The 24,742-nt window shown below is 42.0% G+C and overlaps 1 protein-coding gene across 2 annotated transcripts in view; it reads left to right on the top strand.

Annotated features, from left to right (window-relative positions):
- WDR44 (WD repeat domain 44) overlaps positions 1-24,742 on the top strand; it is an 86,507-nt gene that overhangs the window by 5,783 nt on the left and 55,982 nt on the right. For both annotated transcript variants that reach the window (XM_043974342.1, XM_043974343.1), the window contains exon 2: positions 23,400-23,433. In XM_043974342.1, the coding sequence (XP_043830277.1) occupies positions 23,400-23,433 (34 nt within the window). The remainder of the gene's footprint in view (positions 1-23,399; positions 23,434-24,742) is intronic.

Raw genomic sequence — 24,742 nt, forward strand, 5'->3', positions numbered from 1 at the left:
CTGTTTTCTCTTATTGAAATCTATCATCAGTGTGCTGCTGTTGCTGCCGCCACCAGGCATCTGTTTTAACGGCTCTGGATAAGTACCAGGGTCTTTTCCGTGTTTTTGTCTTGTAGTTTCAGGAGTTTCTTGTCTTTTTGGACATTGTATGAGCCCCATTCCAGCTGGGTAAATTGTATATCCCTGGAGAGCTCCTCCTGCAGACCCATCCTGAGGTCTTTGAAAGGTAGCATTTTTGTCAGTCTAAAGGAGAGCTCTGAGTCATCCCAATTTTATTTAGGGGTGGCCCAAGTCCTTTTTGATGCCTGGGAAAAGAAATGATGGTCCCTGTGCCCCAAGGGCAGATGTTGCCAGGCAACTCTCATTTCCATTTTTCGCTTAGCAGTCTTGAGCCTCCTGTCTTGTTGTTAAGCCCCTCTGAGGGTCTAACCACAGCTAGCACAAAGCCTTTTGTTCAAACTCTGCTTACTGGAGCTAGTACCCAAGACTACCTGGCTACCTCTAAATTCTGCCAATTGATCTTCCTCATTGTCGGTTTAAAAAGGTCTAATGGTATTTGACCCTTGGGAGCAAAGTGTTTCTGTGTTTGCCTGGAGTTTTTTATTCTTAATTCCTTTTGGTTTCTATTCTTTGGGGTTTGAAAATAACCCAACACCTTTAGCTTTGAATAGCAGATGAACATTATATCCCACTATTTCAGCTTTGGGAACTGAGGTGAAGCTATCCTGCAGAATTGTCTAGCCTGAAAGAATTAAAAACTTTAGCTGCCTTAATGGGAAATGCTGATTTCCTGTTAGAATAGACATCTGAAGTATGTCCTTGTTCATGGAAAGTGCCATTAGTCTTAGTGGTATTCTTTCGTTGTATGTGATTGGAGAATTTGAAAGAGGTTTCTTAAAGTGATGGATAAAACTTATCATCAATTTAACTTTGATTTTCATTGTGCTTCCGTTTGGTAGAAAAACATTTCTAAACTTTATATTTGCTTTGTCTCAAGCACATAATGCATCCTTCTGAACTGGGGGTGGGGGATCACCATAATAGAGTAAGTACAGGTTCTAAATGTAACTATTTTGAACTGTAAATGGACCATAGAGGGAAGACAAGTGACTTGAGTGTGGTAAGAGTTAAATTTCATTGTCCATTCTCTTCACATGCAAAATGTATTCAGCCATTCCCCAGTTCTTGGGCACATACTTCATTTCCAGCTTTTTGTTATTAAAAATTATACTCCTAGGAATCTTTTTTTATTCTTGCTATCATCAAAACTCCCTGGGACAACAACCTAGTTGTATGATTGCTGGGTCAAAGGGTATAAACTACTTGGTAACTCCAATTGCATAGTTCTATAATTGTTTTCCTAAATAGTTGGATTAATTCATAGTTCTCTATTGGTGGTGAATTTCTTCACAAAGCCCTTCCAACAATGACCCCCCCCCTGCTATTTTTTGATGGGCTTCATGGTACCTTGGAGTTTTTGTTTTGTAGTTTTCTTATTAGTGTTTTGGGTTCGTTTTTTTTTTCGCCCTTTTCAGATGGTTGCTGATTATATTTCTAATTTTGAAAAAGTGGCTATTCTTATCCTTTGATCATTTCTCTGTTGGGGAATTTGTTGTTGTTGTTGTATTTCTTGTTTTTGGTGATGGAGAGGAGTTGGACTTCAGTACAACAGCTTACTCAGCAGTCTTGTTGAGAGAAAAGGACTCCTGTCAGGCCCCTTTGTTCAAAACCAAGAAGGCTGAAAATCATTATGGTGACCTCTGACCAAATATCACCTCCTATGTTTGCCCCCCATCAGGATCTGTTTATCTTGGTTACTCTGTCTTCAATCTGGTTCTGATAAAACTCTCTGAGGCAGCTAGGTGCCACAGTGGATAGAGCACTGACCCTGAAGTTGGAAGGATCTGAATTAAAATCTTACCTTAGACACTTACTAGCTGTGTGACCCTGAGCGAGTCACTTAACCTTCATTGCTTTAAACATCCTGGGCCATTTCCAGTCATCCTGATGTCTTTTTTTCCACTGGATCCAAATGGCTCTGAAGGAGAGACTGAGGCTGGTGACTTTGCACAGCCCTCCATCACTGAAATCCAATTCACTGCAAGTCATGACATCACCTCCCGATGTCATGGTTCTCTTAGAGAATGAAGGACAAACAACAACAGCTAAAGTTCTCTAGACCCTCCTGGAATTCCCCTGAGAGCTGGAGCTCTCAGTTTGTTGACAGGACCAACAACTCTTAGAAGGATTCACCTGCTTCTCTTCTCCTTATTGAAAAAACATAGTCCTTTCCTCACACCACCAACATTCATCCTGCCAGGATCATGGAGCCCTCTACCACCTTTCAAGTTCAAGGGGATGAGCATTTAGGGAATAGGTTGAAGGTTATCCAGGGTCAGTGATCTCATGGAACTAGGGGATTCATCGGACCTGACCTGATGATCCATCTTGTGATAGCCGTAATTTGCGTACTTAGAGAAAATGTGTTTGTCTTTGCATGAGTTCATTCTAAATTGATGAAATATTTAATTGACAAAAAGAAAAAGCATGGAAGAAAATTGGATCTATAACTCAGTATTACCTACTTGATATTCAGTTTTTGGTCTTTTAAAGACCAAAACTGCATTATGGAGTGTGAAATCAATATCAAATATCAAATCATTAAAAATAGCACTCGTTTTGTTAGTTTTCAGAACATAGATTTATTTCATTAACATTTATTTTAGTTAAATACACATCAGTTCAATAATTATTACTTGGTGACTGTTTGTTGGAATATAGCACAGCCAAAAAAAAAATTCCCCTAATTCTCTAGATTCACCTTCTCTGTTAATTACATTGGAGGCAGTGCATCCATCAATGGCTTGGGTAAATAATATAGCACCACATCAGAGAACTGAATGAACTTTCTTTTTTCATCAGGAAAAAAGTCAAAACCACTACTTTAGAACTTGGGGCATGTGCTTTTCGAAACCGAAATTTACTTAAAGTTCAAGCTCAAAAGATTAAAGGAAGCAGCTTGTCCTTTGGGAGACAGATTTCTTTGGCCTTTGAATGATTCCAGGGTGCTTTTTCACTGTAACCCTCCTTTTTCCCCCGATAAGGAAATCGAGGCTCAGATACACTGTGATCATCCTAGGGTTGGGGGGGAGGAAGGGAAGGGAAGAAGTATTTATGAAGCACCTCCAATATGCCAGACACCGTGCTAAGTGCTTAGACTATCTCATTTGATCCTTCCAACAACTCCCTTTGAGGTAGGTGATATTATCCTCATTTGGCAGTTGGGGAAACTGAAACAGATTGAAGCTGCGTGACTTGGCTTGGGTCATACAACTAGTAGTAGTAAGTGTCTGAACTCAGGTTTTTCTGACTCCAAGCCCAGCTCTCCCTAGGTTACATACACAGATCTAGTCTTGCTGCCTAGTGTTTTGAGTTCTGATATAAATTATAATTTAAATGCTGCAGTTTAGATCTCTAGGGTAAGCTGTGGTCAAATACTGCTTATACTTCTAACCCAAACTTCTTTTAATTATACATTTAAGCTTATGCCCTATACTTTTGCTCCCTCTGATAGTCCTACTCTTAATCATGAAGGGCTCATACCCAGTCATCTTGTGGAGTGAAGTAAAGTATAGCATCCATGGAAGCTTTGGATAAATCCTTTTTTGAATACCTTTTCTGGGAGGCAGTCTGCTCAGAGTAAGCAGTGGCCATACCCTAATGGTAATAGAATGTGCCAGTTTAACACTAATTGAATTGTCTGAGTTTTGTATAAACTCCAGATCAGCTTTCTAGGGAACCAATTAGAAAACTTCTTGCTATATCCAAAGTTACTTTCTCAGAGCAGGCATCTCGGTTATCAAGAAGCCAGGAAAAGCATAGGTGATATTTCTGGCAGAAACCTTACATGCCATTTGTGAACATAACATTCTTGTTTTCTCTTCCATTTAACATGGATCCTAAAAGTCTCTATTGAAACAATGGGATTTTTTTTGTAGTAGCAAAGAAATGGATACAAAGTAGAAGCCCAATTTACTGGGGAATGGGTAAACAGATGAACATTTACATGAACACGACTGCTATAAGAAGCAACAAACATGGTCCACATAGAGAAGCATGGGGAGATATCTATGAACTGATGCAAAGTAAATTAGGCAGATCCACAGACAGTCTACACAGTGACTACATCACTGTAATTGGGGGGAAAAAACAGTATCAGAACAATGGAACCTGAATACTGTGAGATTATAATGATGAAGCTTGTCCCCAAAGAAAAGAAAGATATGAAAAAAATAACTTTTCCCCATTCCCTTCCCCTCTTGGCAGAGGTATGGGGACTATGGATATGGAACATTGTCTATAAAAGAGCTTTCCTCCATTCTCTTTAGTATAAAGAATGGCTGTTTTGGAAAAGGGAGGGGAAGGATACAGTAGGAAATGTGGGTGATATAAAAATGAAAAGATGAGACTAAAATTTGTTTTAAAAAAAAACCCATAACAACAACAGGGAGAATAGTCCTATCCTTAAAGGTTTTGCTTGTAACAAGTGTAAAATTGTTTGTGCAAGCAATAAAGTCCATATTTTTATGCTAATCCATCCCTTTGTTATATGAAAATGGTAGGTTGTACATTTTATCCATCTCCAAGCTGCCTTCTCCTCCCTGTACCACAGTTTAACCCCCCTTGTCCCCCAGACCTTCCTGGCTCTTGCTCAAAATCATTAATTCATGAGCTAGAATATTGGCATCAAAAAGCTGGATCTCTGTTTCTGGGGAAAGCTCAGGGTCATTAAAGAAACTTGAAAGTTTCTTTTTTCTTTTTTTGGTGGGGCATTGAGGGTTAAGTGACTTGCCCAAGGTCACACAGCCAGTAAGTGTCAAGTGTCAGAGGCAGATTTGAAGTAAGGTCCTCTGAATCCAGGGCTGGTGCTCTATCCACTTCGCCACCAAGCTGCCCCCCTTTAAAGTTTCCTGAAGGCAAACCAACCCGCTTCTCTTCCGGTTCAGGAGCAAACACAATAGTTTGTTCTGTCTGTCCAAGTTATTGTCCATACACGGATGGAGGAGCTATATAAGTTGTCCATCTCACTTCATATTATAATCCAGAAAACAGACTGCCTTTAACCACTTGCTTTTACCCACAGAAATAGTTAGGCAGAACTCTTAAGTGCTTCTAGGTCTCTTTGAGGAGTCTCTCTAAGGTTCTGGGGCTTGCTGCAAAACCAGCATGATGTCCTTCACCAATGGAAGCATCTGGAAAACCCTCTTCAGTTCAGACTGTGAAGTGGACGTCTTCAATGAAAGGAGCAGCTGCCTCTGACAAGCATACAGCTCCCTATTTTGTGCCTCACCTACTCGAGGCTGTCTCTGTTAGAGGTTTCAAGACATTTTCAATAATGTTGATGTCAGCATAGGAGCCACTGTTTGATAACAGAAGAGAAGCATGGGGCGATTGGGCATCCTCTGTTTTTCAGTCACTTGTGTGGTAGTAAAACTGTGGTCTGCTGTGGAATATCTCTTGGGAAAGTCTGCCGCTTCTCTACTCATGTTTCTCCTTGAAGATACTCTGTGTGCATAGAGGCACGTATCCATTTTACTGAGCTGGAAAAGTAGACTGGTAGGTCAATAGCTGTCATTCTCTCCGTGCCATCTTTTTGGCATCAATAATTATGGTTTTGCAAATTTTGATTATACTGTATGAGATTATGTAGCATCTATAGATAGTATATGTGTATAGCTGTAACTATATGTGTATATGGAGACATACATAATTACTGCAAGTGCATGCCTTCTCAAAACGTTCAACTCTTCGTTAAATAATACATTTCTAGTTTTCTAATGTCTTCCCTCTTCCTAGCCCCACCCCCTTTCTTTTTTTTTTTGTTTGTTTATTTTGTTGTTTTTAGTGAGGCATTTGGGGTTAAGTGACTTGCCCAGGGTCACACAGCTAGTAAGTGTTAAGTGTCTGAGGCCGGATTTGAACTCAGGTACTCCTGACTCCAGGGCCGGTGCTCTATCCACTGCACCACCTAGCTGCCCCTCCCACCCCCTTTCTTGATGGTCCAAAGATTGAGTATGCTGTTTGGGGGACAGCATATGCCAATTCAGAAAGTTCCTATACCTACCTGCCCCCCAGGAAAAAGGCAGAGAACTCAGCCAGGTGATAAGCATACTTCCACAGGGTTTTCAAATAAGGGACTTTTTCTTCTCTTAGTAACCAGTGAAGGGAGTACCTGTTTGGATGAGATCAAAGTGTCTTTGCTCAGTCTGTGTAAACTTTTGTTTTGTTTTGTTTTGTTTTGTTTTTTCTTTTCTTTTTTTTTTCTGTGTAAACGCTTAACAATGAAGTTGATGAAACCCTTTTAAGCAGGACATGGGGAAGATATTTTGGGTAAATGGGATTCCTCATTAGGGTAGGATAGGCCAGCCCAGTTGAGTCTTGGAACCCAGGTGTCCATACCCGAGGTCAGTTCCCCATAGATATTCCTGTTTTGTTCATGGCTTCTCCTTTCCTGCTTCTGAGCCCTCGGGTTTTCTGACTGCACCAGGTTTGGGATTTTGTCTTGTGGTCTTAAAAAGACACCAAAATGCTGGCTTCCATAGTAGCCACTCCCTTGAACCAGGGTTGCCAGCAGCATATGTGCTTTGTGTGTAAGAAGGGGACTGTGCTTAGTAAATAAATGCATGTTAAATGGTACCATTGAAGCCTTAGGGGAGAGTGCCTTGTAGTCTTACTATTGCTTTATGTTGCCAATTTCTTCTAAGACCAGTGTGGTTGTAATAAAAGGTGTTACACAGTAGTTCTCCAGAAAGTACACTGATCAGTTGGGGCCCTTCGGTGAATTGTCATCAAATGAAGATGCAAGCCTTTGCAAGGGGAGATTTTCAAGAAGCCTGGAAGCTGCTCTGATTTCATTATTTAAATGTGAACTGCTAAAATTCTATTGTAAGACTAATTCTACCTACAGCTCAAATATCTCGTTTACTGTTAATGAAAAGAAGCAACGGGTTTTAATTTTTAAAGTGCCCTGGATTTGAATCTCAGCTCTTCTCATTCTCTCTCTCTCTCTCTCTCTCTCTCTCTCTCTCTCTCTCTCTCTCTCTCTCTCTCTCTCTCCCTCCCCTCCTCCCTCTCTCTCCCTCCCTCCCCTCCTCCCTCTCTCTCCCTCCCTCCCCTCCTCCCTCTCTCTCCCTCCCTCCCCTCCTCCCTCTCTCTCCCTCCCCTCCTCATGCTCTCTTTTCCTCTCTCTTTTCCTCTCTTTCTTCCCCTCTCCCTCCCCCACATGAGCACCACCCTTTTTTCTCTGAGCCCTAGTTTCTTCATCTGTATAATAAGTTGGGGTGAGATTGAAAAACTACAAAGTAATGTAAAGATCTTTTGCCTCTTAGATTAATGGGAAAACCACACTGGAAATTGCTAGAAAATGCCTTTTAAAATATTAGCAATTTAAGATATTGACCTTAAATTCAGTGGTAGGAATCTGGTAATAAGGAGAAAGGACATGGATGTTTAGATATTATCTACATCCCTGCAGTAGGATGTCTGAATCTATTATCTCCCATATTGAGGGACAAGAAGGCTGTGGATTATTAAGATAATCACCAAACAGAATCAAACCTAATGGGTTTCATTTCGTTCCCTTACCCATCTTTTGATGAAGGAGTAGGGTAATGACTGGAGGGGTAGTGGAGAAAAGCCTGGAGCCTTGCTGCCTTTCAGATGGAGTGGTCCGCATCTGAATAATGGAACTGACTGCTTTGGTGATGCTGGGCAGAGGTGCCATTTGATTCCAGAGGTACCAGTGGCAGCCATGCACCTGCAATATGTTCCTTCAACCCTTATATTTATCTTCATTCGTCATGAGTTAAGAAATAGCCAGTATTTTTACTGACCAGATTCTTATGAAATATGACTTATTAGATAAATATAGAAAGTCATAGCACATTAACTGGATAAATTTTCTGTAATCTGCCCTATAGCAAGTCAACCTGACTGGCACAGCACTGGGACTGACGTCAAAAAAGCCTGGGACCTGATCCCAGCTTCTGTGTGTGTAGCAAAGTGACAGCTCATCCTGAGATCTCTGATAATCATGCTTGTGCTCCCTGCCTTCTGGGCTGGATGCGAGCAAAGCTCTGGATAAATCTCTGGAAGCCACGACAGCTAACATTTAGGTGGTACTTGAAGGGTTACCAAATGCCATACGCATCTCCTTTGATCCTCTCAGAAACGGAAGAACTCGGGCTTGTTTTTCTAAATTAATGCCTGGTTTCTGAATGATGACAGAACAGTGTCATGATATAGCCCCTCAAAGAGAATATCAAATCAGCGACAGTGTACTTTTGTCAAAGTTTTATCAGAAACAAATTCAGGGGGCAGCTAGGTGGCACAGTGTATAAAGCACCAGCCCTGGCTTCAGAAGGACCTGAGTTAAAATCCGGCCTCAGTCACTTGACACTAGCTGTGCGACCCTGGGCAAGTCACTTTAACCCTCATTGTCCCACAAAAAAAAAGAAAAAGAAACAAATTCAAATTATTATTGGGAGTAATTTACCGCAATCTAGTTTAATAAATTATGATGCGCTGATGATTGCCCTACCCTTCTTTTTCTATTTTTGTTTAACCAAACTAATCACTGAGTTGGCCACATCTTCAACTGTATACCTCATTCCAGAACTGTTGTTGTTACTGTTGAGTCAATTACTTCATGACCCCATTTGGGGTTTTCTTGGCAAAGGTACTGGAGTGGTTGGCCATTTCCTTCTCCATCTTATTTTACAGACGAGGAAACTGAGGCAAATGAGGTTAGGTAACTTGCCCTGGGTCACACAGCTCGGAAGTGTCTGAGGCCAGATTTTAACTCAGGAAGATGAGTCTTCCTGACTCCAGGCTCAGCACTCTATTCCTTTTGATACCTAGCTGCCCTGAGACCTATAGTTTACCAACCTCCCTTATCAGCTAATTTTAGAGAGAGCATCATCAAGTTGGCTGCTGAAGGAATTAGCATCTTGGAGGCTGAGTTTTCCCTCAACAACCTTGCCAGGTGGGTAGTGTGAGTGTTAAACTTCAATGTCCAGAGGAGGAAACCGAGGCTCAGAGAGGCCCCGTGGCCCTGGTCCAAAGTATTAGGCCCATTTGAAGAACCCTGGTCTCTCCTCATTGGAAGCTCTTTCTACTCCATCAAGTCGCCTTGAGCATTTAGCATATGAGCCAGTGGATTAATGCTGGAAGAGTAACTTTAATCAAATCATTATAAACACTTCAATATTAGTGATCAATATTTGCATAGTAACTTGACAAGATTTAAAGCACTTGGGACACTTAGGTCGAATCTAGGATCTTGCTCTGTAGTCACCTGTTCTTGATCACTGCCTAGCGTTCTGCCTTTTTCCCCTGACTAGAATGAAGCAGAAAACAACCTTGCCTTGGGATCTGGATCCTTGTGGCTCCCAGCTCAGGTTCTCTGTGTGCACCGCTGGGGCTTTGGCTCAGTGTCAAAAGCTCCCAGCTTCAGCTTGTTCTTTTTGGCTTCCGGCATCAAAAGCCTTTAATTGCCCGCTTACTCTAATTACTTTAGCCCTTAGTTCTGTCTGTCCTGCTCCAAACACCTTCCTTGGACCAGCAGCTTCTCTGCTCCATGGAGCTGAGTTGTTTTTAAATGCCCCTTCAGGCCTTTTCTTTTTGTTTGCTTTGTGGCAAAAATAGACAGGAAAAAGCCCCCACCTCGGGTGAACGTCTCAAATACTGTGCCCGGTGGTCTCTTCCCAGCCAGGAAATGGTTTCCCAGGCAGCCAGCTGGCTTCCTGCCCCCTTGCAGTACTTTGTCTTCTTCCTTATCAATGCCCAGTTTGTGTTGAATAACTTGAGATGGATGGCACCTTTATCCACCAAGCACACCAGAACCTGACCAAAGACTTTGTAATTGGAACCCAACTTAATGAAAGGAAGGTATTTGAAACCTGGTGCTACCACTGGGCCCTTTTCCTCCTGGATATTAAAGGGGTGAAGGAGAAGGCTTTTTCAGTTGAATTTCTCTTCTGCACTTTTACCACAACTTTAGAGAACAATGGCCCTACCTGTGATTACTCCCCTCTGACCCATGGGCTCCAACCCGTGCCATTCTCTGCCTCTCTCCAGAACTTGAGGCTGCTGGGCTCCAAACAGGGATCTGGTTGCAGCTGGTAAAAGAAGTCCAAGCAGGGCTAGTAGTTCCTGAGAACTGGCTCTCTATCTTAAGCTTCCTTTTAAAACCTAGCCTTTTCACAGCTATTCAAGGCTTATTGTGATGTAAATAGGTAGTCCTAAGAACCCGGAAGTCCAGGGACTCCAACTACGAGGGCTGAGTTTAAAAAGCTGGGGAGGGGAGAATCTCTGAGATTTTGACCACTCATGAATCGGTCCTTTCATTTTGTCTTGTGAAAACCTCTTTTTAAAGTCCGTCTTCCTGCATGTGACCAGTCTCTTCAGGTTCAGGCCTTGCTACGTTAGCCAAGTACTTGGTCCACACTCCTTTGCTGCTGTGCTTCACTTAATGGGGAGCTGACTGAGGTACAGTGACAGACAGGCTTCAGATGATACTTTACTATCAGTGCAGGGGCCTAATCATGGAAACATTTCGTAGGATCATAGATACTGAACTGGAAGCCAGCTTTGAGGCCATCTTATTCAACCCTCTCATTTCACAGAGGAAGAAAGAGAGGCCCAGAGAGGAAGGAATTTGGTTGTTTTTTTTTTTTTCTGGTAAGGCAGTTAGGGTTAAGTGACTTGCCCAGGGTCACACAGCTAGTAAGTGTTAAGTGTCTGAGGCCAGATTTGAACTCAGGTACTCCTGAATCCAGAGCCCGTGCTTTATCCACTGTACCACCTAGCTGCCCGGCGAGGAAGGAATTTGCTCCAGGGCTCACTGGTCCCACTAAGTGGCAGAGCTGAGATTTTAACCCAGGCTCCCTGACCATCTTACTTCCAACCATTGTACCCTAGTTCAGAAATGAGTGATTCTCAAGAATGACTGTACATGGTACGATAAACTTTGCTTATGAATAACATCACTTTGTTTAGCTAAAAACAGGTTTTTAAAAATCCTTATTTGGCTGAGTTAAAATTTTCACTTTCGTTTTGTACACATTGACTGAGTACCTTTTTAACCTCTTGAGCCTTTTATAAATAATACATAGGATTCCATTTTTCTATCAAGAGTTGATGCTTGATGCAGTCGCCATCATGAGCTGAGCCCAATAAAGCATTAAAAACCTTCCTATGTTGTCCTAAGCCTTGGATAAATGAAAACAGTTTATAAATAAATATATAAAAATATATCCATATATAAATAAATAAGAGTGTGTGTGTGTGTGTGTGTGAATAATTGTGAAATGGGTCTATCTGAAAAAGCATTGTGGTGGGCTTTTTGGAACTCTTTCCACTACCTAGAGCAATTGCATCACCAATGTGGTTGCTTCCACACTGATAGTGTGGGACATTTTAATAGATGCTGGCTTTTAGCACAGAGACTTGACCTTCATAAAAGCCCTGTTCAGTTGCTGCATCATGGTGTGGAGGTGACTCTGAGGTCTCACGCGCTATGCCAATGGAGCATAAGCTCTGGTGAGTTCTACCATACTGGAGAGATTTTAAGTATGGCCCCATTGACCAATTCTTTGCTGTTTGAAGCTTCCCACAGCTAAGAACTGAGAGGTTCATCACTTGGCTGGACACCAGAAAACAACTCTTTGTTCAATGCTACACTTAAATCAAAGAAACACAAATCAACAAGCCTTTTGTTAAGTCTTTAGTTTATGCTGGGCACCATGCTTAGCCCTGAGAATAGAAATTCTAGCAGATGTTCCCTGCCCTCAAGGAACTTATGCTGTGGGAAATCTGCACATAAAAGGAAACCGAAAAGGGGCCCAAGGGCATGGGAGAGGGGGGGGAGAGGGAGAGAAAGGAGGGAGGGAGGGAGGAAGGAGAGTTGTTTCTAGTATGAGTATGAGAAATCCTAGGGCAGCTAGGTGATACAATGGCTTAGAGTCAGGAAGAACTGAGTTCAAATCCAGTCTCAGACACTTCCTAGCTGTGTGGCCCTGGGCAAATGACTACTCTGTTTGCCTGGGTCTTATCAGTTAAATGAGCTGGAGAAGGAAATGGCAAAGCATTCTAGTATCTCTGCCTCTTAAACCACAAATGGGGTCAGGAAGCATTGGATATGATGAACAGCATGAGAAGGCCTGGGGTAGACTAGAGTGAAACTTCCAAGGTGAGAGGCTTCTGTGTCATGGTAGAGAAAGTCCAGAGAATCAGGAGTGGAGCCCAGGGAGGAATAAAGACATGGCTGTCCTGGGCATTTTCCTTACAATGGAAAAGACTCCGTATGGCCTTCTTCTGTTTCTGCAGTAATGGTAGCCAGGTGGTCCTGAGAATCCCAGTATTTAGGCCATCTTTAAACATTAACTTCTCAATGTGAGATTCTTGTCCAGGGACCATTGAGTCAATATATTACTGAGGAAAACGAATCTTATCAATATTGCCATTCTCATTATGTGAAACCAGAAGAGAGAAAGAACTTGCCACTACATGGATGGATGGCACTGAGGTTCACCTAAGGGTGCTGAAGAAACATTAGACCAGAAGACACTTTGTCATCTCATTTCATATTGTTTAGATAAGTGTAAGAAGAAAGATCACCCCGAAGACCATTGTAGTTTATGCCCCAACATCTGTTTTAGGGGATAAGGAGAGAGAGAAGTTCTTCAAATCCTCCAAACCAAGTCAGTGTATATGTTAATATTTGGTGACTTCAGTGCAAAGGTGCACATTGGAGGGGGTCATGTGAGTAGAGGGCCCACCAGGAGGGGGAATCCCAACTCTACCACTTAACTACCTCTGTAGTTTTTTTGACCAATACTGTCTGATTTGGTGTTGCCATGAGATTCCTTGGATTCAATGATCGTCTGTCTCTCTGAAGTTGGCTCAGATTTATTTAACAGCCCTAACCTCTCTCTTGACTTCCAGCCTCACCTCTCCAACGCCTATTAAACGTTTGGAACTTGATATCCCATAGATAGCTTAAATTCTTCATGTTCACAACCGAACTCCTCTTTCTCTGCAAACACTTTCCCCCTCCAATCTTTCCCACCTTGTCCAGGACAGCACCATCCTCAGAGTCCCATGGCTCACAATCTCAGGGCTGTGCCTGACTCCTCACTCCCACTCCACCTATTCAATCCCTTGCTGAATCTTGGCGTTTTGACTTTCATGCTGTCCCTCCTATGTCCTCTTCTCTCTACTCACACAGCCACCTCCCTACTTCACATCCTGATCATCTCTCACCTGGACTATTACAACAGCCTCCTAATTTTTGTTTGTTTTTAGTGAGGCCATTGGGGTTAAGTGACTTGCCCAGGGTCACACAGCTAGTAAGTGTCAAGTGTCTGAGGCCGGATTTGAACTCAGGTACTCCTGACTCCAGGGCCGGTGCTCTATCCACTGCACCACCTAGCTGCCCCCCAACAACAGCCTCCTAATTGGTGCCTGCACCTCAAGTGTCTCCATATGGATGCCAATGTGATTTTCTATCTCCACACCATCTCTACTCCACTCTTCAGGTTGAGGTCTTCCCATTGAAGAGTACAGCCTGACCCTTCTTCCACACATGCTATAATCCTACTTGAACACAGCACTGTCTCCCCAGGCTTTCTCCCATGCCTGTAATGCACTCTCCCCTGCCTTCGGACTCTTAGAATCCTTAAGACTCAGCTGAAACACTGGCTGCAGGAAGCATGTTTGTAGCCAGTCCCTCTGAGATTACCTGCCACCTCTCTGGTTTATCTTGCCTATACCAATTTATTTACATATCCTCTCCTCCATTAAAATGTAAACTTGAAGGCAGGAATTATTTTGGCCTTTGTGTCCCCAGGGCCTGGGACAAGGTAAGGCCTTAATTGATGCTCCTTTGATACAGCTAGGGGGCACAGCAGATAGAGCTCAGGAAGAGCCGAGTTCAAATGTGGCCCCAGACACTAGCTGTGTGACCCTGGAAAATCCCTTGTCCTCTCTTCTGTCTGCCTCAGTTTTCTCACTGTAAAAGGAGATTGTAATAGTACCCACCTCCCAGAGTTGTTATTATTATAAAGTGCTTAGCATAGGGCCTGGCACATGGTAGGCAGTTCACAAATACTTGTTCCCTTTCTGCCTTTGATACCATGTGTAACCTTGGACAAGTTGTTCAACCTCTCTGGACCTCAGTTTCTTCCTCTGTAAACTGAAACTATTGGACTAGATGACTTCGAAGGTCCCGGTCAGCTCTAAATCTATAATCCTATGCTAACAAAAAGTCAGAGGAAATAAGGTTCAGAAATATTTGAGGAATGAGGTCAAAAGTTTAGAGATGGACCCTTGCTTCATGCCTGTATGTTTAAAAGTTAAACAAAATGTCTGATTCACCCATGGGAGCTTACATTTTACTGGGTGAGATACAAGGATCTAGAAAAGTCTTTACAAAGTAATGGGCAGGGGGCAGCTAGGTGGCACAGTGGATAGAGCACCAGCCCTGGAATCAGGAGTATCTGAGTTCAAATCCGGCCTCAGACACTTAACATTTGCTGGCTGTGTGACCCTGGGCAAGTCACTTAACCCCAATTGCCTCACTTAAAAAAAGAAAAAAGAAAAAGACAAAGTAATGGGCAGAAGAGGTTACATTAACAACCTTAGGTAAGGATTAGGAAAGATTTGGGCAGACCCAAAGGGCAGCTGAGCTGAGCCCCAAAGGGAACTAGGGGAAAGCCCTCCAGGTGTAAGTGAGAGGCTATTCGGGGCAGTCTGGAGACAGACTTGTTGGCAACGCATGAGTAGCCCTAGTGCTTGGTTACTGCTCTAACCAGGGGAGTAACCTCCTGCTCTGCAGCTGTTGGTGAGAATCATATTTGTGGAAATGGGCAGATTGTAAGCTCCTTCAAGGCAGGGATTGTCTTTTCATTGTTGTCTTTGTATGCATAGGACCTTGCACCTAGTAGGTGCTTCATAAATGCTTATTGAAGTGTATTGAAGTGTTGCTGTAACAAAGATGGGGAGTTAAATCCCAAAGTTGATCAAGATTTATTTTGAATGTAGATTTTCTCTGGAAGCAGCATCAAAAACTGGTTTTACTTGTAGAGACTTGATGATTGTAGTGAGGGTCACACTATCCTTGAGCTATAGCAGTCTGTTGCAAGACAAATGAAGGATTGGGGTAGGAGATTTAGCGATTCAATCTAGAGCTACCTGCACAGAAAGGAACCAAGGATACTCACAAAACTTTGTTTGAAGTAACATATGCTTGTTATGTTTTGTTTTTTGTTTTTGTTTTTGGCGGGGCAATAGGGGTTAAGTGACTTGCCCAGGGTCGCACAGCTAGTAGGTGTCAACTGTCTGAGGCCGGATTTGAACTCAGGTACTCCTGAATCCAGGGCCGGTGCTCTATCCACTGCGCCACCTAGCTGCCCCAGCTTGTTATGTTTTTAAAAGTGAGATAAAGCAAATTTTTTAATGTTTTAAATGCACAAAGTGTGACTCGCCTGTTTGTAGGGTCTCCATCTTGATCTTTTTGGAACATAAACATTCTTTATAAATTTTCTGTAGTTTTAAACTTTTATATGTGGCATTTCCTTCAAGTGGGGCATACTATACTTTTAGGCATAACTGGAATTAATTGCAGTGCTTATTTAGTAGAAACATAGGCTCAGCTGGGATGAAAGAGGTTACAACAAAGATTTGGGCATTTTCCCAGGAAAACGGACTCCTCTTTAGCCTATGAGAAGATGGTGTCCAATTTGTTGTATGTGGGAACTTTGTCACTGGAGATTTTCCTAGATAATTTTTAACATATAAAAGTAGAATGCCTTTACAAATTTGGCTCTACACATGCTTTTCCAGTTTGTATATGACCATGTTTCATATAGGATAACCCAAATTGAAAGGAATCAAGTGATCTGTGTGCCACCCCTAGCTGCATCATGGTTAGTATAACGGGAACTGGGTTTATCTAAATACTTGTAGCTCCATTTAGCAGCTGGCAATGCAACAGGGCTAAAATTCCAACCACTCCCTGAAGCTGAAGGTTTTATATCTACCAGAGCATATTCCTCTCCCTTCCCATTTCCACAGAGTTCTTCTCTTACCCAGATGCCAAGCATAGGTCCAGGATATCCTGCTTTTTTTTCCCACCTTTTCTATAATATCTTTGGCCTACCGTGTGCTCAGTGTGATCTTTGAAAAACAAACTCTTGCTGGCAGTGACCTCACTGGGCACCATCAGGATCATGCCCTCTGACCTAGGTTCTATTTTCTTCTTTCTCTACAATTTCACTTGGTGATCTCATTGCCTGCTTTGAGTTGAGTTACCATCTCTATGTTGGTGATTGTTCTGTATATCCAGCTCTAGTCTCTCTCCTGAGCACCAGTCAGTCCTGAATCACAGGCTGCCTACCAACTTTTCTGACCAGATTTCCTATAGGCATTTCAAACCAGATTGTCTAAAACAGATTTAGTGATCTTTCTCCCACCCTCTTCCTACTTTCCTATATTGTCTCAGGCACCACAATCCTAAGCACTGAGGATTGCAACCTCACTACAGTTGTTCACTCCTCACTGTCATTTACCCCACAGATCCAGGCTTCTTTCTGCATGTCACTTTCATACATCCCCTCCTCTGCCTGGGCATAACTCCTACCCTAGTTTGAGGCTTCCTGCCTCAAATCTTTCACCTCTCCAGGCCTTCCTCTCTATGCAGTTGCCAAACTAATTTTCATAAAGCACAGATCTGATCCTGTCTTTACCCCTGCTCAAGAAACTCAAGTGGCTCCCTGCTCCCTCTCAGATGAGCTATAGACATCCATTGGGCATTTAATGCTCTTTGTAATCTGGTCCCTTCCTACCTTTCCAGTCTTCTTCTTACACTTTATTCCCCTTCATAAACTCTGTGCTCCATCTGTGTACCTTTGTTTTAGCAGCAGTAAGTTGTGTAGTTTGCTCTCCCTGCTCCCATCCTCTTGGAATTCCTGTTTTCCCTCAAGATTCAGCTCAAATGACACTTTTTACATAGTCTTAAATCATAAAAGTATTTTATCATTTTTTCCAGTTACATGTAAAGATAGTTTTCAACATTTGTTTTCATAAGATTCTTAGTTGAAATTTTTCTCCCTCCCTCCCCCCTCCCCAAGACGGAAAGCAGTCCGATATAGGTTATAGATGTACATAAAGTCTTAACTGGTCCCTGAGGCTTCTGCTAGTATTCTCCCTCTCCCATAACCATGATATTCATTTTGGATATGTTATGTGTGACCTTTATCCCTTTTGTCTCCCCCGTTAAAATGTAAGCTTCTCGGGGCAGCTAGGTGCCGCAGTGGATAGAGTACCAGCTCTGGAGTCAGGAGTACCTAAGTTCAAATCCGGCCTAAGACACTTAACACTTACTAGCTGTGTGACCCTGGGCAAGTCACAACCCCAATCGCCTCACTTAAAAAAAAAATGTAAGCTTCTCGAGGGCAGGAGTTGATTCACTTTTGTCTGTATCCTCAGAATCAAGCATAGTACCTGGCACATAGTAGGCACTTAATAAATGATTGTTGTTTGATTGACATTTACTGGTACCCAGTAGCTTGCCATTCCTTTGGGCTTCACAAAAATGTTCTCCTCACCCCTTTCTCATAAGCTTAACTGTTTCTTGAGACAAAATTATTATAAAAAGTTATATCAAGACTAAATGGTTCCAGAGATTAGCCACAGCTCCCAAGGTTAACTTCGAAAGCTACTGAGAGCCTTGGGTCAGAACCAACTCTTTCATTTTCTGCCTCCCCTCCCCCTGTTTTATTCCCTCTTCTGGCTCCTGCCACTTCTGCAGCTTGGTGAGGAGGGGGAGTAATTGGGAGTACATAACACCAAGTAATTCATTTTGATTTTGGTTCTAGGACTTAATAGAACACTTTTTAATGAATACCATGAAAATCACAGACTTTTAGGTTTCAGATGATCTGTGGAGGGGCAGCTAGGTGGCACAATGGATAAAGCACCGGCCCTGAATTCAGGAGGACCTGAGTTCAAATCCAGCCTCAGACACTTGACACTTACTAGCTGTGTGACCCTGGGCAAGTCACTTAACCCCAACTGCCTCTCCAAAAAAACAAACAAACAAACAAAAAAAGAAATAGTCAGATGATCTGTGGAGGTCATCTGATCATTGGATCATAGATTCAGAGCTGGAAAGGACTTGATGTAGTTCTTCCCTCTCATTTTACAGAAGAGGAGACTGAGACCCAACAGAAGTCCAGTGACTCACCTAAGGTCATACAAGTGTCTGATTGGTCTTTCCATGGCACCCGCTGCCTCTCCATGTGCTACAGATAGGAAACTTGCAAGAACTTGTCTTAAATAATAGGAGAACCAAGGCTAGAAGCCAGGTCATTTGACACCAACAGGGCCCTTTCTTTTCTGTTCTGGGTGAGAGTTGCACTTATGCACCCTAACAGTCTGAACCAGTTCTGCTAGAGTGCTTGAAGGGTTAGGAAATGATTTCTAGATATTAGCAATTCTGTGAGGCGAGTGGTGGGTAATAGCTGCAAAAACAGAGGCTCTGAGGGGCTAAGTGATTCACCTTTCTGGATTCCAAGCTCTTCTATTATGCCTCTTCTCAAGAGGAAGGACTACTGGTTTGGAATCTGAAGAGTTGGGACCAAATCCCAGCTCTATTTAGTACTTCTGTGACTGTGGGCAGGTCACTATACCTTTCTGGGTCTTTTAAAAAAGTATTAAATCAGTAATGGGGGTGGGAGAAACAGTTAAATTAGATGAGCTTTAAGATTTTTTCTAGCTCCAAACCCCATGATTGCATTTTCTCCATCTTGAAGTTGAAAAAACACGGCAAGAAGTGACTTGTCCACTTATTCAGTACAAATCCAAGAGTTGGGCAATAAGGAAAAAGGCCTCTGAGCAACCAAAATGGAAGTCACATGGTCCTTTAAAAAGAAGGGGAGGGAAGGGATAAGCATTTATATAGTCCCTTCCATGTGCCAGGTACTGTGCCCTCAGGCACAGTCCTAACCTTATTTTAGTTATTTGGTTTTCCATCCCAGAAAAGATTGGAAGCAATAAATTAGAATCTGTCATCTTTCAGAGGCACCATTTATAACAGTAAGAAGGGACAACTGATAATCCAAAAACAAAAGAGGAGACAAACTCAAAGCGTAATGGTCTAGGACTTTTGGGTATAAAATCTAAGAACGCCTCAGAGCTCAGTAACTGCCGAAGGCGCCGGTTGAGAATAATTGATGTTTTAATTTAATGTAATGGTTTAATTTAATGACCATGTGTCACTGAGAAAAGGTTAAATTGTACTGTTATACCCTGCCTTAATAAGGCAGGGATCTGTGTAATACATTTTAGATGGATTCAATTAAAATTAGTTAAAATAGAAAAGGTTTGGATACTTCTAAGGAAGTGTGTGTGTTTAAGTGGAACACTCTTTTCCCTGGCAGTGCTGTTCAGGGCTATATTGCTTGAGTTTTGCCAACAGAGGAGTTCAAAGGTATTGAATCTTAATTTGTTTGATCTTCTTGCAATCCGTCAAATGCTTTGACTTCAGGAACAGACAATTATGTAAGCCATCGTTTCTAAAAAGACTGCTAACTTACCAAAAGAGTATCTACCTAGGACCAGTCCCATTAAGTTGGGATTTCCTTTGCCCCTCTTGGCACTCACAAATTCCTTTGGTTACCTTTGCAAATTCTGTCTCTCCCCCGACACTTTTTTTGGGGGGTCGGGGGGGTCAGGGCAATGAGGGTTAAGTGACTTGCCCAAGGTCACACAGCTAGTAAGTATCAAGTGTCTGAGGTTGGATTTCAGGTCCTCCTGAATCCAGGGCGGGTGCTTTATCTACTGAGCCACCTGGCTGCCCCTCCCCCCCCTTTTTTTTTTTGGTGAGGCAATTGGGGTTAAGTGACTTGCCTAGGGTCACACAGCTAGTAAGTGTAAAGTGTCTGAGGCCGGCTTTGAACTCAGGTCCTCCTGAATCCAGGGCCAGTGCTCTATCCACTGTGCCACCTAGCTGCCCCCTTCCCCCCACTTTTGACTAGAAGCTAATGTTATTTTCACAGATCAAAGAAGAACTTAATTACGCCCTCTTTATACAAAATACCATTTTAAAGAAAATTTGTGGTTTATAGTTTGAAAGCCATGATGACATGGAGCCAGTGTTCAAATGCCCAGTTGGACGTTTCCCTGAACTTACTTTGCATCTTAGAAGCCAACCTGGAACATAGTCAGCAAAGTTAACACTAGATGGGAGGTTGGGATAAGACAGTATCCACGTTGAAGAAAAAGTTTGAAGAATGCTCTGGCCAGGCTTAAAAGAGATTGTTGAGCATATCTCATCTGGGAACTTCCTGGGCCACACATGGAGGGGGGAGCCTGACATGGGGGAAGAGTCCTCGAGCCCATTCCATGGCCTCTTCCTCAAGGAAACTGAACTCAAGCCTGGCCTAAGCCAAGGAAGGGGGTGGGTGCTCCAGGGCCTAGGAACCTCCTGCCGGGACCCTCCTAGAAATGCTTTTCAGTGCTGTTATTTCTTTGCCCTTTAATGGTCTAGTGAAACATAAATTCCTAAGGAATTCCTAATTCCATGAGGACCCAGGTCTCCTCTGATTCATTTTCAGATCTTCACCTAGCATTTTGTTCTGTGTATTAGTAAGTACTTACTAAATGATTCTTTAATCGGAGGGCAAGAAAAACACACTCTTGTGTATTTTCAAGTATGATTGCCCCAATATTATTGTAGGTGTCAAGTCTGAGCATGAGGCTTAGCGTTGGCTGCAAACAGAGCAGAGCCGTACAAGTTCGAAGTGGGCCTTTCTCAAGCTGATGCTACTTTTCAGAAAAGACAGCCCAGGCTCCAAGCTGAGCACCAGCTGCCAGAGAGCTCCTGAGGCCCTGCAATGGATTCCTCAGGGAGCAAGGCCATCTGTTTACCTTAGATATATACATGGTTTATTAAAGATGAGCCTGGGGGCAGCTAGGTGGCACAGTGGATAAAGCACCAGCTCTGGATTCAGGAGGACCTGAGTTCAAATCTGACCTCAGACACTTGACACTTACTAGCTTTGTGGCCCTGGGCAAGTCACTTGACCCTCATTGCCCTGCAAAAAAAAAAAGGATGAGCCTCTCAGTCAGGGTTCAAATCAGACCTCTGACACCTCCTGGCTGGACTACCCTGGGCGGATCCTCTCAGTATCCTAAACACCCACCTCTCGAAGGCTCTTAAGTTGTAGAAAAGCTACCTCATCTACATTGGTAGAGGGAACTTCCGCTCCCCATACTGCGGAGATCACAGCTGTGCACAACAGCATAAGTAGTTGAGAAGCAGTGACCACATTAAGGTGTCACAGCCAGCTTTGTGTGGATGTTGCTTCTTAAGGGCTAGCTGAGAACTACTAGCTTCTAGGGCAGTGACTGGCCTACATCAGCCCACAAAGGTCTGAGGGATGGTCTTCTGTCCTCTCAGAAATCGTCAAAATACATGAACTTCTATGAGATGGGGTTAAATCTCACACACTCTTTTTGGTAAGATGGGGGGGGGTGGTCCTCTCCTGTTGCACATACTCTTGTGAACCTTCTGCATCTGCCAGCAGTTTATACCCTTCTGCCTTCTCTTCTTACCAGTCCCCTCCTATGGGAGTGAGAGATATTTGAATGTTGCTTCTCTTCCCATTTTTGTTACCTGAATATTATTGCTGGTATTCTTGTCTCTTCCTGTGGCGGGGAGGGACATGGATTGGGTATGTAGCTTAGACTCCTAACTCTCCTACTTCCTTATTGTGTCTTTGGACCAGTTATTTCCCTTCTCAGGGCTTCCCTCTCTGTAAAACTAGAGGACTGGATTATCCAATCTCAGAGGTTCCTTATAACTCTGAAGCCTATGCCATGGAATCTTAGTGTTCCATCGGCAGGAATCTTTTCGTTTTTATGGAGTGACTTGAGGTTGTGTTCACTTCCTAGAATTTTCTTTCTTTCTTCCTTTCTTTCTTTCTTTCTTTCTTTCTTTCTTTCTTTCTTTCTTTCTTTCTTTCTTTCTTTCTTTCTTTCTTTCTTTCTTTCAAATTAATTTTAAATGACTTATTCTCTCACAATCATTATTTTTATTTATTTATTTATTTTGCAGGGCAATGAGGGTTAAGTGACTTGCCCAGGGTCACACAGCTAGTAAGTGTTGTGTCTGAGGCCCGATTTGAACTCGGGTACTCCTGACTCTAGGGCCGGTGCTCTATCCACTGCACCACCTAGCTGCTCCTGCACTCTTGTTTTCGCTTGATATGTGTGGAGGAGAGACGGTTTGAGATCTATGATAAGAAATATATACTGAAGCTGATAATCTCCTCCGGGAAACCACATAGTTACTGCAAAGAAAAGTTTCTTGATTTTCGGAAGTTGTCCTAAATGATTACGATTTCTTCTGTGTGGATATTCCTTAACAGAGAATTTCTCCATCTTAGTAAAGGGTACTCGACCTAGGGTTGATGAAATCGGTTTTTTTTTTAAGCATATCTTGATAACTGTATTTTGCTGTAATTGATTCCTTTTGTAATCCTACACATTTTATTTTATGATTTTAAAAGCCTCATTCAGAGTCGAGGTCCATAGATTTCCGCAGATTGCCAAAGGGGTCCATAATATGACAAAGGTTGTGAACTCAGGCCTTAGTAGATGAATTGCTAAAGCTAAAAAAAAATGTCAGCTGTAGGCCAACCTTGTGTTGGTACTAAAGCAGGTATTTATAAAGTTATTTATAAATATATAAGTTATTTATAACTTTGAACCTCAGTTTCTTCATCTGAAAGATAAGGATGATAATTGCTAATTACCTCCCAAGATTAAACTTGAGAGCCCTATGTAACTCTCTTACTGTCACATAGGCATAGTGATGACCCATAGGCCGGTGATAATAGGACCAGCCAGGGTCATTTGGGAGAAACTCATCTTTCAGTCATTGTAATTCTCTAATTCCTCTCCATTAAGGCCCAGAATGGGTGGTGATTTACTTTACCTAGTTGTTAAGGGGTAAATGGCTGTTTTAAAGGAGGTCTCTAGTGAACTGCCTCTAGCAATCTGCTTGGCGCTGTTTTGTATAATGTTTTTATCAGTGACCTAAGATAAAGGCTTAGCTGGCATACTTTTATCCATACACCAGGCTGGGAGGGAGAATTAACAGTGTGTGAAAACCAGGATCTAAAAAGAATCTCAGCCAACTAGAATGTTGGGTCACATATAATATGTTGAAAATTCATTTTGAGTTTTGGAGTAGAGTCTGTGTAGGAACCTTATTAAATATATAAGGTTTTTTTTCCCTGCTCCCTTACATCTTTTTGCTTTTGTTTTATCAACAGGTCTCCAACAAAGATTGGCTTTCCAACCTTGAAGGTAAGTTGCACTTTCTTTTTTTTTTTATTTTAATTTTTCTCAATTACATGTAAAGATATTTTTTGAGTTCCAAATTTTTCTCCCACCCTCCCTTCTTTCCCCCTCCCAAGGCCAGCAAACAATTTGATATAGGTTATACATTGCTATCATGTTAAACATATTTCGTTGATCAGAACAAAAGGAAAAAAACGCAAGAAAGAATAAACAAGAACAATAACAAAAAAGCAACAACAAAAGTGAAAATAGTCTGCTTCAGTCTGCATTCAGACTCCATAGTTCTTTTTCTGAATGTGGAGAACATTTTCCATCATGAGTCTTTTGGCATTGTCTTGAATCATTGTATTGCTGAGAAGAATTAAGTCTATCAGGGTTGATTATCACACTGTGTTGTTGATACTGTGTACAATGCTCACCTGGTTCTGCTCAGAAGTTGCACTTTCTGAAATATGCTTCTCCAGATTTTGTGCAGTGTTGGTCCAGGCTTCCATCTTTCCTTTCTGCTTTCTCTAGATGAGGGCTTCTTAAACTTTTTCCACTTGGGACCCCTTTTTGCCTGAGAAATTTTTACATAACCCCGGTTATATGGGTATATAAAATAAATATGTATAACCTTTTGAAAATTAGGATTTTGTTTTATTTTTTCCAATGACATGTAAAGAATGTTTCCAACATTCATTTTTGTAAGATTTTGAGTTCCACATTTTTCTCACTTCATCCCTTCCTTCCCCCCTCCCTGAGACAGCAGTCTGATCTAGGTTATACAGTACAATATGTTAAGCATATTTCCACATTAGTCATGTTGTGAAAGAAGAATCAGAACAAAAGGGGAAAACCCCAAGAAAGAAAAAAGTGAAAATAGTTGGCTTTGATCTGCATTCAGACTCCATAGTTCTTTCTCTGGATGTGGAGAGCATTTTCCATCATGAGTATTTTGGAACTGTCTTGGATCATCGTATTGCTCAGAAAGAGATAATCAAGGAAACTACATTTTGCTAAAAGGTACCATACACAATGAATTTTTATATATATATATATATATATATATATATATATAAAATGGCATAGCATCCAAATTCTTGAAGGAAAAGTTAGAGTTACAGGAGGATATACACAGTAAAACTCTACTCAAGCAGGACCTCAGTTTATTACTCTTAGACCTAGATATATCTAAGCATAAAATTCATATGAAGGAAGTTAAATATATATATATATGTATAAATATAAAGATATATATGTGTATATATATATATACACATAATTTTTTAAAAAGTTAATTAAGTCTGAAAAAAACCTAAGACATCCCTTAAAA

The sequence above is a fragment of the Dromiciops gliroides genome, chromosome X (genome assembly GCF_019393635.1).
Source record: "Dromiciops gliroides isolate mDroGli1 chromosome X, mDroGli1.pri, whole genome shotgun sequence".
NCBI classification, from domain to species: domain Eukaryota; kingdom Metazoa; phylum Chordata; class Mammalia; order Microbiotheria; family Microbiotheriidae; genus Dromiciops; species Dromiciops gliroides.